Genomic DNA, 14,194 nt, shown 5'->3' with positions numbered 1-14,194 from the left:
CATCCATCCGATCAACAAATTATGACATGCAGCGGCCTCGATGCAAGTTAGGCCACTTCTACAGTTCTACCAAGCTCTCCATCGATCGAAGCTCTAAGCCGAGCAAATTCCACTGAGGTTTGCATGAAACACGTGGGAAACAGCAGAAGCTTAACCGGGCAATGCTTTTTCAAAGTCAAACGCAATTTGCCACCTGAGCACCACAAACACTCCTGTCCTGACTCCTGACAAGAAACCCCACTGACCAAAAGGCCCCCACTAATAAGGTAAAAAACCAAGAATGCCCCTCAAACAAAATCAGCACCAAAATCCAGAAGCCCACCGTCCAGCACAAATTCCACTTGCCAAGGGCTCCCCAATTAACTACTCCCTCCGTCCTAGTGTTCTATTTTATCGCATTGAGAAAGTCAAACTACTTTTAATCTCCCTTTTTAATATTGCATCTTCCTCTAATCATGTACTTGTTATTATTTAAATTTAAATTTTAAATTTTAAATTTATAAAAATAAAAATAAAAAAATATATAAATATCATAATTAAATTTGTGTGTTTGGATTGTAAGTTATTTGGGATTATTTGGGATATTTTTACTGTAACACTTTTTGTGATGTGATGTATGTGAGATAAAAAGATATTGGGAAGATAAAAAGGTGTATTGAAAATTGTAAAGATGATGTAAGCAAATAAAATTGGGGAAATATGAAGCAATCCAAACAAACCATCGAACCCCCCCAAAAAACAAAAAAATCACAGAATCAAGGGGAAAGCGGACAAAAAACACTGTTCATTGGAGGCTTGGACACCTTCATATAAGTAAGATTACGAATTTTTCCATTTATTCTTGACATTTGAAAGTTGGACTATGTAGTGACGCAGGAGTTCAGCATTCCCGAGTTTTTATTGGAAACTCCCTGTGTCTCTCGATCTCTTCGTCTTTTTAGTTGGCATGCACCATCTGCATTCTTACATAAGATTGGCAGAGTCGCACATCTGGGACATTCTCTCCTCACAACCTTTAAATAGCCTTTGTACCCTGCTCGGTCGAGGTAATAACAACTCCGCGCATTCTCTCTAGATTGTAAATACGTTAACTTGAGCATCAGAGTTATCCTATACGATCAAACTTCGATTTCGTATTTGATGTGAAGTTTTATTTAAATTCAAATTTTCACTACTGCAAGTATATACATCATACATGAATATAGGAATAATTCGAATGTCAGTCTTACAAGGAAGGTCGAACCACTTACCAACGCTGTTTCGTCTCTTTATTATTTTGATGATCACAAATACGAGTAAATAAATCTACGCTACAGACATGTAACGAAAGAAAGTAAAAACAATAATAAAAAGGCTTATAGGATTTAAGATTTCTTAACTATCTTTGTTACTGAAATTATCAGTTGATTGAGTCTTAACTAAGTTATAGTGCAATTTTTTAATGTACATGATACTTGCTTTGATCAGTGTATCAACAATACTTATAGTTTTGTACGCCCACTTTCATGAGTTATAAAACTAGTTATAAATTCAAAGGTGTACCTTTATTTTTGTAAGCGTACTCTATAAATTGAGCACTTTCATGAGTTAGTATTGAACTTCTACTTTTGCTATAACATTTAATACCTTGAGATAATTACAATTAATGATTGATTAATTATGATCGTAATAACAAAACTACTTAATAACTTGTACAATTTATAAGCTCAAATAACTAAGAAAACATCACAACACATAACATAAAATTTCCATCCAAACCTTAGGCATAAAGAGCTTAGAGAGAAAGGGAAGCAAATAACCAACTTATATATTATAACTGAACATTGGAGCTCAATGCAAGAAAGAAACAGCTTAGAGAGAAGTCAGCTTTGTTACATGAGTCTCCAATCTCTTCATTTTTAATTCTCAATCTTCATCCACATTTAGATACATACAAGATTGGATTAAACCTATTTAATTTAAACTAATCTAATAAACTAGGAAGTTCTAATTAAAATCTACATTTTTGTGAGTTATTTCTACCCTCCAAAGTTGTTGCAAAACTTGGTTTTGAAGGGTATTTATAGAGATGCAAAAATATGCAAGAAGGAGTAAGAAATAAAAGTAAGGAAAAACTCTTGCCGCCACTTAAACCGACGTAGAATCTGTACCTAGATCCGATCAAACCTCATACTTTTGTTTTCGGCTGCTCCCACAATTGGATCCGCGACATCCCCATATGGATCTACTGACGGATTCATATTTGCATAACTGATTTGCGACATTGCTTTCTTTTACCACTGAATTGAAGTGCAATTATCTCAATGAAAGATTTCGAATTGAGTTAATTTTCTATGGATCAAGAATCAAGTCATTTGCAAGTTTACGTGATCAGTGACAACCAAAAAATACTAAACTAGTCAGAAACCTGCTTCAGATTGTAGCAACAAAGAAGTATTTATGTGATCTGGATATTTGGAAATGAAAACGCGAAAACTAATTTTGATATCTTCATAAAAATTGTAGTCATTCTCTTTATATTTACAATATTTTAAGAATCATTTCAATTCAATAATGTCTGTAACTGATGTTATAACCAAAATATCAAACTTTTCTTCTGTGTTTCTTCGTCGTCCCATTTCATCATTTGATCCTCTCATACTTCATGTCATTTGAAATAAATTTCAAATCATCAAGAATCCTACAAATATCTTGTCACTTCACTTCAATTGATAATTAAACCATCAAAACCTACCAAACATTAAGTTTTTTTTTCACCGCTTAGTTCCATAGAAATGCAACTTTTCTTATTTTGACAACACAATGCAAAACTCAACTAAAATCCTAGAACATACACTCCTAATATGATTAAAACAAACCAAAAAAACACATAAATAACCACGTAAAACACGGAAAATGAGCACTTATTAGTGTTGTTGTTTGGCACAAGCAGGCAGTAGTGGAGCAACATTTAGGTGAAGTGGACAATTGCCCCCCTCTCCCCAGTTCTCCCTAGTTTAAAGAATATATATGAAAGTTCAATAAATTTTAAGTTTTTTTTTTTTTTTTTAACAATTGCACTCACTCAATTTAGAAAAATATTCTACTATATTATCAGGACAAACTGATATAAGTAACTAGTAGCAATAACTGTCATCCTTTTTCTTTTTTTCCCACTCATCAATAATTGTGCAGTTTTAATAATTAATTTTCCAAATAGGCAAGTATCCCATTTGTCCTTACAGTATGAGTAGTGAGGGGTGAGGGTGGAGTTCATTGCGACCACACTTTTGACAAAATTAAACGCCGATCCTTTCGTGTCGCTGATCTGCCATTCCGAAGACCAATTCCTTGTACTAGTAGTACGTAGTATGCCTTTCACGTTGTCGTTGTTGTTTTGGTGGTGGTGAATGGTGATGCCGTTGCCGATACTAATTGTAAGGAGTAATATATTTTTAGGAAATATTAGTAAAAGAAATATTAAATGTTGGTTACATAATTATATTATTCTCTTGCTTCCTGCGATCCAGTAATGTCTTCCCATCAGCATCAGCATTCACATATACGGAGGGAGGGAGTGGTACATTTACAGAGAGCCAGTCATGTAGTAATATAGATAAGATTAGGGGATGTATTGTAGTACATTGAAATGGATTCCACTTTTAGCAATTGTTATCCTAATTATAGTCGTCCTGCCACTCTCTCTCCTCCTTCCCACAAATTTCTCCTTTCAAACAACTACCGAAACAGAAATGACGGGAGCAATCACAATTTCTATGGAAATTCAAGTTGTAATACAACTAACAACATCTTCTTCCCCCTCCTCGTTGTAGCCGTTGGGCCATGTGTTCGATCCAATACCAACCTATTGTTGCCACCATTCTCCCCCGGTCCTCCTCCTCCTCTCCCCTCTATCCGTGATTATCATTGGAATGCAGCATTTCCACAAAATGGTGGCCTCACCCCCGATATGACGTCCTACCTTCCGGCAATTTCCATTCCCGTTGCATGATTATATCTCTTAATGCAGTGAACCAAAGGGAGGCCGTAGCATTCTAAATTAGCCTCAAAAAGGTTCGTTTCTATTTTTCTTCACTTCTGATTGAATTTGCACTTGTTATTTCTGCAGTTTTTCCCTCCCTTTTTCTTTGTGGCTGCTGATGGGAGCCCTCGGGTCCAATGGGTTCATTTATAGCATGCCTTTGATTGCAGCTTGCCACCAACTTATACATGTAACATGATAGCTTTTGACCTGCAGCCACTGCCAAATTGCATTTCCAGTTTTTGTTAGGCCTATTGTTGCTAAATGAAAAAAAAAGGTACATTGGAATGCCTGTTTTTTTTTTTTTAAGACACTCAAGTTAGTCTAAAGCTAAAGGTAATGTCCATCAGTGTTAATTCATTTTGCACCTGGTAACTGGCAGCTTCAAATCAATAATGATCACGTACTTTCTGCAAGCAACTTTTCGAAATCATTTGTGAGTCTTGTTTCAATGTCATCAAAGCCTGAGTACAAAGTCTCATACGTGTTTAGCATTGCAGATCTACATGTCTATTTCAAATTTATCTTTTGTGGATCATTCATATTGCGGTAAAGGATATATGCCTTCCGTAAGGTGACATTGATGGATATCATTGATGTTTTGTGTTCAGATTTTTCTACTGTACTTTATTCTGGTTAGATATTTTGTATTCATTGGGAGAGGAGTCTGATTGGATTCCTATTTGTGACAAAAGTGCTCAACATTATTCCTTTTTTAATGTGTCATTATGGTTCTTGATGTTCTTCTCTTCTTTTTTGTTTTCTGTGGGACGTGTTATGGGGCAACTAGTAAGAATTCCTTTGTTTCATATAATACTGTGGAAGGTGCAGTCTATTTGAGCATTTTCAACTAGAATTCTGATAAATGTCCATCCACAGCACCACACGCACTTAAGAAATATCCTGGACCAATGACCAGCGTGTGTTAGTTTGGAAGTGATTTTACAGTGCTAAAGTATAGACTTCTTCTTGACTGTGCTCATGCTTTTCTTTCGCTTCAAATTGTCTTGTCTTTATTTTCCCTTTGATGCTTAAAATAAGATACTATGCACTAGCTTCTGCATGTCTTTACCCTTCTTTCGGCATCTGGCTACAGATTCTTCTTTTTTTTCTTTACTTGCATTGCAGCTATAGGTGCTTGATTTCATACACCAGCTTGGATAGGTTGTTCTCCTTATCAGTTGTTTTAAATTACATGTTGTGTTTTGGGCTAGTATGCACTCAAAGGGAGCTGACTTGGTTCAAGACTTTGCTGACTCTATTTCTATAAAAATGATATTACCACACTCCCTCAATAGTCGTGCTTCTTCTCTTTCTATTTTTACATCCCTTCTCTTCATCCTCCTTCCGCCCACAACTCCTCCCCCCCCCCCCCCCGGCGGCGAAAACAGAAAAAAAAAAAGAGTAAAGGGTATTTCAATTAAAACATAGACTATTGAAATTTCATAGCAATAATTTTTTTAGCAGCTTTGGTGCATTAGAACCAAGAAAATGACTCGGCTAAGTTTATGGACTCATTGGCTTCATAGCTGTTCGAAAGCATTCTTTTCTTTGTCATCTTTCTAGCAGACATTTGTATGGCAAATTTATCTATTAGATCCCATCACTTCTATTTAGCCACTTTTGTCTCGTTATTTTTGTTATTTTTTTCATTCCCTACCATTTCCTGTTGCTCTAGACTGAAAAGCCAGACTTTAACTTCTGAAAATAACACATTATGACAAGTTACTAAATCATTTTCCACTTTAGTGGTGAGCAAAAATTAGAGAAAATTATTCTAGTCTTTTGGTAGTCAGTAGCTTAAGTTCACTATGCTGTCGCTACTCTCTATCTTCTTTTACCTCTTTCTTTGTTACATCTTCCATCCTTTGTAAGTGCACTAGTCACTTTATTGAGCTCTATTTCAGCTAGCAGTGCAGTCATTAACAAACTTTTTAGAAATGGAAGAACATCTCTATTTCCTTTTTTTAGTGTTTTTTTTTTTGGTTTACGGCAGTAAAAACGTTGACGTGGGTTTTGTTTGTGCAGATGAGTGACTTGTCATCAGAACACACAGTTAGTAAGTCTAACATGGACCTGGATATCAAGGGTTTTACCAGTTCAGCATCTAATTTTGCATGTGAACGAAAGAAATCAGATACGGACATGAATAGCCTCAATGTAAGTAGTGAATCACAATTTGGACCCCTCCACATGGATGCAAATTTCCAATCTAAATCAAGTTCGACTCTGAATGTTCAAAAAGTTGATCTGGTAACCGTGTCTGGTTTAAATCCTCCAAGTGAAACATGTGCACCACATGGCTCAATTTCAGGGACGCATTCTGAGCATCTGATGTCTACATTATCTTGTGGACCATCCATAATGTCTATGGCCACCAAGATGAATGATCATATGAGTCCTCAATTGGTCATTAGCTGGGGTAGTGGCAGTAGCACGCGCAGTGACAGCATAGAAAGTTCCACCACACATCTTAAGCCCCACACTGGCGGTGATGTTCGATGGGATGCCATTAATTCCGTCTCTTTAAAGGATTCTCCACTTGGCCTTAGTAATTTTCGACTCTTGAAGCGACTTGGTTATGGAGACATTGGAAGTGTCTATCTTGTTGAACTTCGAGGAACTAACACTTATTTTGCCATGAAAGTGATGGACAAAGGATCTCTTGCAAGTCGAAACAAGCTACTTCGAGCTCAAACTGAGAGGGAGATCCTCAGTCTTCTTGATCACCCATTCTTGCCTACCCTGTATTCTTATTTTGAAACTGAAAAATTTTATTGCTTGGTCATGGAATTTTGCAGTGGAGGTAATCTTCATACTCTTCGACAAAAGCAGCCCAACAAGTATTTTTCTGAGGATGCCGCTAGGTGAGATTTATTGACTAACTGATTTATCTCTCTTTTCATGGCTACCGGATGCTTTTTGCTTTTACCATTTTTTGTGAGATCTCTTGGTGCACCATCTATGGTATCTGAACATCATAGAGGTATGATTTAGTGGACTTAGCATTATACCAGTTATTGCTTCTGCAAGTTGCTAAACTGGTTGAGCTTTTGAGATTTGTTAAAGAGGAAGGTATAGTATATTCCAAGAATTGCTAGTTGCAGCATTTTGTGGCATATTGGCTTTATGAATCCAGCAGTGTGACTGTTAGGATGCTTTACATGCTTTTTTGTTTCGCTTCATATGACTGGGCAGTTTCTTATGCTTCTGCATTTTTTCTGAAATTTTGATGCTTCCCAGTTTTTTGGTCCTTGAAAGTACTTAGTATGGAACAATATTCCATGCTGACTAAGTATATCAAGGATACTTATTTGCAAGGGCTGGTATGCTTGTAAGATGAAATTAACACTGGACTTTTCAGCATGGCATAATGGGGGTTTAAAACAAGAGGCCTGAAAATAATTTTTTCCCCAGAAAAGAAAAATAAAGAAAAAAATGTAGAGATCTATGCATCTTTTCACTGGTTAAATTTCATCTCTTCGCAGTTGGAATTAATTGTTGAAGGGATCAGATATCTTATTAGCAATTTCCTTCTCCATACTAATACATTTTCTCATGAAGAACTGAACATGAAGATTTGTGCTGAAAAATGAGAATTACAAGAATATGATGTGGACTTGTTAAAGCACCTTTACTTATGTATTTTGTTTAATGTCCAAGTGAAGAAAGAAACTATCATTTCTATTCTGTTGTGAATTCCTAAATGAGGCAAGTCTTGTGCTTTCTCATCTTGTGTATTCCGTTAAGCTTAAGTTTCTGTTCTTTCCTTCGTTTCCATTTTTATGCTTATGTTATAACTCCAAACAGAGTGGATCCAAAACAGTGTTTTGAAGAGAGAGATTCTCAATTTGATTGCTGATAATTCTAGAAAACTTCTCAAAGTATGAAGCCAAATGTGATATGAAGCGAAAACGGACATAAGAAAAAACAGTGGTCTGCTAATAGATGAGGGAAAACATTTGCAGGTTGTAATGCCATCAGTACTGAGTTTTCTGCCATACACTAGCTAAACTTCAACTGCCGTCTGGTGATAGTTTTGAGAGACGTGGTAATTTGTTGTGCTTCTATTTATGCATTTCAATTGTGCCTGCAGTAATTAACTTTGGAAGTACAACAAAATCCTGGCTTTTACCATCTTTTCCTTTTAATGCACTTTTTTCTGCACAATTTCTACTGCTCATTAAATTGCAGTTGAGATGTCAATTAATCTTACGGTTATTTGTTTTTTTCTGGTGGAAAATTTTGTCAAATATTGTATTAGCTGTGATTTCCATTGCAGTAACGCTTTAAACTTAGATCACAGACTTGCATACATGCTCAGATTGAAGCATACAGATGGTTGTTCTGTGACAGATGGCTTTTGGTACTGATGCAGTCTTAACTTTTTGTAGGTTTTATGCATCAGAAGTTCTGTTGGCACTTGAATATTTGCATATGCTGGGAATTGTCTACAGGGATCTAAAGCCAGAAAATGTGCTGGTGAGAGATGAGGGTCACATTATGCTCTCTGACTTTGACCTGTCACTTCGTTGCTCGGTCAGTCCTACACTAGTCAAATCTTCATCTGTGCATGCAGGAAATGCCAGTTCTAATGCTGGTGGCATTTTAGATGACGAGAATGCAGTGCATGGATGTATGCAGCCATCAGCTTTTCTCCCTCGTATCCTTCCTAGCAAAAAGAATCGGAAGTCTAAATCAGATTTTGGTCTCTTCGTTGGTGGAGCCCTCCCAGAGCTGATGGCCGAGCCAACTAATGTGAGGTCAATGTCTTTTGTCGGAACACATGAATACCTAGCCCCAGAGATAATACGAGGTGAGGGTCATGGCAGTGCAGTGGATTGGTGGACATTTGGAATCTTCTTATATGAGCTTTTGCATGGGACAACTCCTTTTAAGGGGTCTGGGAATAGGGCGACATTGTTCAATGTCGTAGGCCAACCGTTACGATTCCCAGAAGCTCCACAAGTGAGCTTCCCAGCTCGTGATCTAATAAGAGGGCTCTTGGTTAAAGAGCCACACAAGAGAATTGCATACAAGAGGGGCGCCACAGAGATAAAGCAACACGCATTTTTTGAAGGTGTGAACTGGGCTTTAGTCAGGAGTGCACAACCACCCCACATCCCTGAACCTGTAGATTTCGGGCATTTTGCTAATAAAGAGGCAGCCCATTCAGACAAGAAGATGGCAGAGATTGCAACTGATAAAAACAAAAGTAGTTCTAGTGATCCTTCATACGTAGAATTTGAATACTTCTAGGGGCAATGGTTCTAATAAAGTTATGATGTTCTCGGCATCTGGTTTTGTGGTTAAACTGTACAAAAGAGGAAACGTAGCACATAATTTGTCAATCCTGGTTTAGAGCAGAAAATGAGAAGTAAAAACTTTTGTATCAGTGGTTTTACTTGTATGTTATCCTGGTCTTCCCCAGAGAAAAAGCTGAGTCCTGTGCTTAATGCCGTGAATACGAAAAACATATGCTCTGAGATCTTTTAAGCGTCATGTAAAACTAACAGCATACCAGACACAGCTTTAGTAATACTAGTTGGAAGAGAACTTTACTCCAAAAAAAAAAAAATTTACTTGTGTTATAAATTAATACTATAGTAAGTCTATAAATTTGTCCTTTTCAGTTGGGTGGTTAAAAAGTTTACTTGTGCCGTAAAATTAAGGGTTTTTTAATGGGTACTCTTAGGGCATTTCTCAACACACCTAATAGTCACTTAACCTACTATATATATAAATATACTAATAATTATTATTCTTTCTTACATTTATATATTTTTGTTATTTAATCTTGCCTACCTTCCCTTATATTTATTTACTTTTTCTTATTAATCTTATATTTTTAAAAGTATAACTCTTGAACTATATCTTAATGAATGCCTCTGTTAGACACATGGTAAAAATAATACTAATATTTCTTTTTGTCAAACGAAAAAAATAATACTAATTTGATGATGTAGGATTTGTGTATGATGTAAGATTTGTGTTGTTTATATGGTGAGCACTATGTTAAGAGAATAAAAAAAACTGATGAATTTAGAAAAGAGAAAAGTAGAACTAATCTTTCATTTTGTCAAATGATTTTGAATTATATATATCACTAATAGAAGAGAGGGGTGACCACTATTTATAAAGAGAGTACAAAAGAGTTCAAAATATATCAAATAACTATAATTCTTAAGATATTGATGATAAGATTTTCTCTAAGGTCATGACAAGTTTATCACCTCAAAAGTCCTGATAATTTTATCATCTCAAAAATCTATGAGATAAGATAAACGTTATTAGACATCGATAATTATTTAATTATTTCATAATACTTCCCTTAGATGTCTACTACACAACTAATATATCTCGTTCAAACTTTATTAGAAAAAATCTAGTGAAAAAAATTCAAATAAAGGAAAGAAAATACACTATTCTTGATTTCAATTTCTCCCCCTGATCCCAATGTGAACTAAGATCTTTTAGTCGATGCATTGCAATATTTTTCACTAATTTCTCAAGTATTGTAGTCGGCAATGCCTTGGTAAATCAATCTGTCATATTATCACTTGATCGAATTCATTGCACATCAAGTTCACCATTTTTTGCATATCATCAGTAAAATGAATTTTGGTGAAATATATTTCGATTTATTTCCTTTAATATATTTTCCTTTTAATTGAGTTATACAAACTGCATTATTTTCATAAAATATAATTGAAGGACTTTCTTTTTCAGAGAATAACCTACTATTTTTCGAATATAATGGGTCATTGATCTTAGTCAATACATTCTTACCTAACCTTATGTATTGTTATTATTTCAACATGATTTGAAGAGGTAGCAGTTATAGATTGTTTTATAAATTGTCATGAAAGGACTGTATCAACACATATAATTAAATAGTTAGTTTGAGATCTTGTTTTATGTGGATCAGATAAATACCAAACATTAGCATAATTAAGTAATTCAAACCCATAATGATATGGGTAATATAACCCAAAATCAATTCTTCCTTGAAGATAGCGAAAAAAAATGTTTTATATTATTCCAATATCGTCTGGTAGGAGAAAAACTAAATCTTGCTAATAAATTTATAGAAAATGATATATGTACTTTTGTACAATTAGCAAGATAAATTAACATACAAATTACATTGAAATATGGTGTTTTAGAATCAAATATCTCTTCATCTACCTCTTGCTATCTAAAAGGATTTTTCTCATAATCAAATGACCAGACGACCATTGGAGTATGTGTTTTATCCATATAAAATTATTTTAATACTTTCTGAGTATAATCAGTTTGATGAACAAAAATCTTATTTTTCTAAATGTTCAATTTGTAAATCCAGGCAAATTTTGATTTTTCTAATATTTTTTATTTCAAATTCTATCTTTAAATATTCAACAATTTTTTGAAATTCTTCAGGAGTTCCAATCAAATTAGAATAATTAACATATACAATAATAATAACAAAATTTAACTCATTTCTCTTTACAGAAACACATGGATATATTTGATCATTTACATAATTTTTCTTTAGTAAACACTCACTAAGGCGGACCACACATGTCTAGATTCCTTGAACCCACACAGAGATTTTTATAATTTGATGGGATAAATTGTTTTGGGATTTAATTTAAATGCTTCAGGCATGTTGAATCCTTTAAGGATTCTCATGTAAATCTTATTATCAAGATTCCTATAAACTGAGATTACATCCATTAAACACAAATTTAGTTGTTCATGATCATATCCACTATAGGTAAATATATCTCATCATAATCAAATCCAAATTTTTGTGAAAATTCTTAGGCTGAAGTTTCTATGATTTCATTCTCTTCAGAAGTAAACTTTTCAGAAAGTTGAATTTTGTCATGACATTTATTTAATATTCAAAATATTGAAATCAAGATGTTTATTTAGGTAGGTCGACCTTAAATTCGTTTGTAGCACTTATATGTATCCTTCAGAAACATTAATTTTAATCAAGTATTTTTTGTAAGAATATTTGATTTAATAACTCTTTTGGAGTCAATATATTTGATAATTTATTTGCAATTTTCTACAAATGAATAATATTTTAAACTTTCAATTCATATTATTTTGTATGAGGATCGAGAAAATTCAATGATATTTTTTAAGTGATTCCTTTTTTGTTGATTTCCTTCTCCTAATATCAGGAATTATAGTTCATCAAAATATCAATAAATTATTCAATAAATAAATCACCTATCAATATTTCACAATGTTTAATTGTAAAGTATGATTCATACCCGATATAAATTTTTAAATTTCTGTTGGAGCTACCTATAACATAAAGGAATATATATATATATATATATATATATATATATATATGAGTACTTGATGGCTTTCAAAATTATTTAAATTCTCACGTTTTGTAAAATCATAAATTCATTGGGATTAGTAAATTTTTTATTTTTCGTGAATGATGATTTTGAATTAATTGTAAACCAAATGAGAATGAAAACAACTATACCAATAACTATTCCTTCTCGAATAGTTTTTGGAATATAATCAACCTTTGTCTCACTTGATCTCTAATTATAATTTTTATTATTGTCTCATTTAGTATCTCGATATGATATCCATATTGAGATATCTGGAATAATTTTTTTAAGACTTGAAGAGCAGTGCATCATATATAACAAATTTTACTCTTTCAAAAAGAAATATAGTAGTGACTTTTCTAAAACTTTCGATCAATTTTAGCATTACCACTTATGAATTTCAATAAAAAGTACATTTTATTTTTAAATATAGTGTGTATAGTAATATTATCAGTGAAACACATATCATCGTCACCATAATTCTTATGAGACAAATATCATTACTATAATCCTTTGATTCCAAATGTTTGGTATCCAATTCTTTTTCAAGAAGAAAATACAATTATTATTATCATAAATCAAATTAATCTTCATACACCTTTAGGATGTTTAAAGAAATTGATCATATCAAGATATTGTTATAATTTGGTTTGGTCAAGTGTAATTCCAGACATTTGTTTTCTTTTTTACTAATACATGATAAAAATTAACAAAATATTTAATCAAACTCTAGGTATGAAACTAACTTTTTACTTCACTCGGATGAATCTTCAAAATCTTTCTTTTTAGTGATAATTCATAAATACTGATAAGATATATAGTTATATGACATGCATGGGACTAATGATCTTTCATGCAATACTAGTAGCAATTATCTTTAGAATCCTTATTTTCTTGTTCTTTTATTATTATCCTACTTCAACTGGCAATTTTTCTTTTTGCCATGATAAGATACATATCTACCAAAATTATAGTTATGGCCACAATCATAACTAACAAACAACTTAAACTTTCATCTCATTTATTTTTGGGAATGAACTAGAGTTAGTTGGTGAATTTCATTACTGTATTCATTTACAAGAAGATATGCAATAAACAAAGAATACTTCTAAAAAATTTCTCTCAATATTGTTGCTACACAGGAGCATATTTGAGGAATCAAATGTGGAGAATATTATTTTCAACATATTTCATAAATAGTATTTTCTCTACACAATTTTAACTAAAAAGTAATTCTGAACATTACAAAATTATGTTTTTGCAATCACAGGTAAATTTATCATACTAGACCTTTAAAATAATGATTATCTTCAGAAGATCAAATCTTTTTCTTTTAATTAGTTCAAAGGACAAATGGATCCTTAAGAATAATTGATTTTTTACAATAGTGTCCTCAAAATTCATTGCATTAGATTGTATTTTAACATCTAATATCTATAATAAATAATTTTTTCGATAAGATAAGTGGACAGGATTGAAAGAAGAAATATTATTTCAAAAATGTCGAAAAGTATATGTTTGTACTTAATAATTATTTAGTAGTAGTCACTTCTATTTTACGATTATTTAGAAGTTAGGCATACGAAATTAAAACAAATTTGTAAAGGAGAAACTTACCTTAAGGAGAGTTTAAGAATCGAAACATGTGTTCAACAATCATTCGAAATAAAGACTTATGTTTTACCTTTACTCAAGGTAGAGACTCGTGTTTTACTTTTGTTCATAAGTAGAGATTTGTGTTGATAACATGTTATTAATTTTCTTAAGGTAGAGGCTTGTGTTTCACTTTTGATCGGAAATAGAGACCCGTGGAACAGAGGGGGAA

At 33.1% G+C, this 14,194-nt stretch overlaps 1 protein-coding gene across 1 annotated transcript; it reads left to right on the top strand.

Annotated features, from left to right (window-relative positions):
- The first annotated feature begins 3,679 nt into the window (after positions 1–3,679).
- Positions 3,680–9,478, top strand: LOC113770863 (serine/threonine-protein kinase RHS3-like). Its single transcript, XM_027315474.1, has 3 exons — positions 3,680–4,053; positions 6,050–6,888; positions 8,416–9,478. The coding sequence occupies exons 2-3, from the start codon at positions 6,050–6,052 to the stop codon at positions 9,278–9,280; spliced, it is 1,704 nt and encodes a 567-aa protein (XP_027171275.1). The 5' UTR covers positions 3,680–4,053; the 3' UTR covers positions 9,281–9,478.
- The last annotated feature ends 4,716 nt before the right edge of the window (positions 9,479–14,194 follow it).

This window comes from Coffea eugenioides, chromosome 5 (assembly GCF_003713205.1).
Source record: "Coffea eugenioides isolate CCC68of chromosome 5, Ceug_1.0, whole genome shotgun sequence".
Lineage (NCBI taxonomy): Eukaryota > Viridiplantae > Streptophyta > Magnoliopsida > Gentianales > Rubiaceae > Coffea > Coffea eugenioides.
The sequence above is the reverse complement of the archived record's forward strand: the minus strand, read 5'-3'. Positions and strand labels throughout refer to the sequence as shown.

What these genes read in the sequence shown, in the direction of transcription:
- LOC113770863 (XM_027315474.1), top strand. Translation starts at nt 6,050, where the DNA reads ATGAGTGACTTGTCATCAGAACACACAGTTAGTAAGTCTAACATGGAC. An exon ending in TTTTCTGAGGATGCCGCTAG is followed by an intron (nt 6,889 to 8,415) that starts GTGAGATTTATT and finishes AACTTTTTGTAG; the next exon opens with GTTTTATGCATCAGAAGTTC.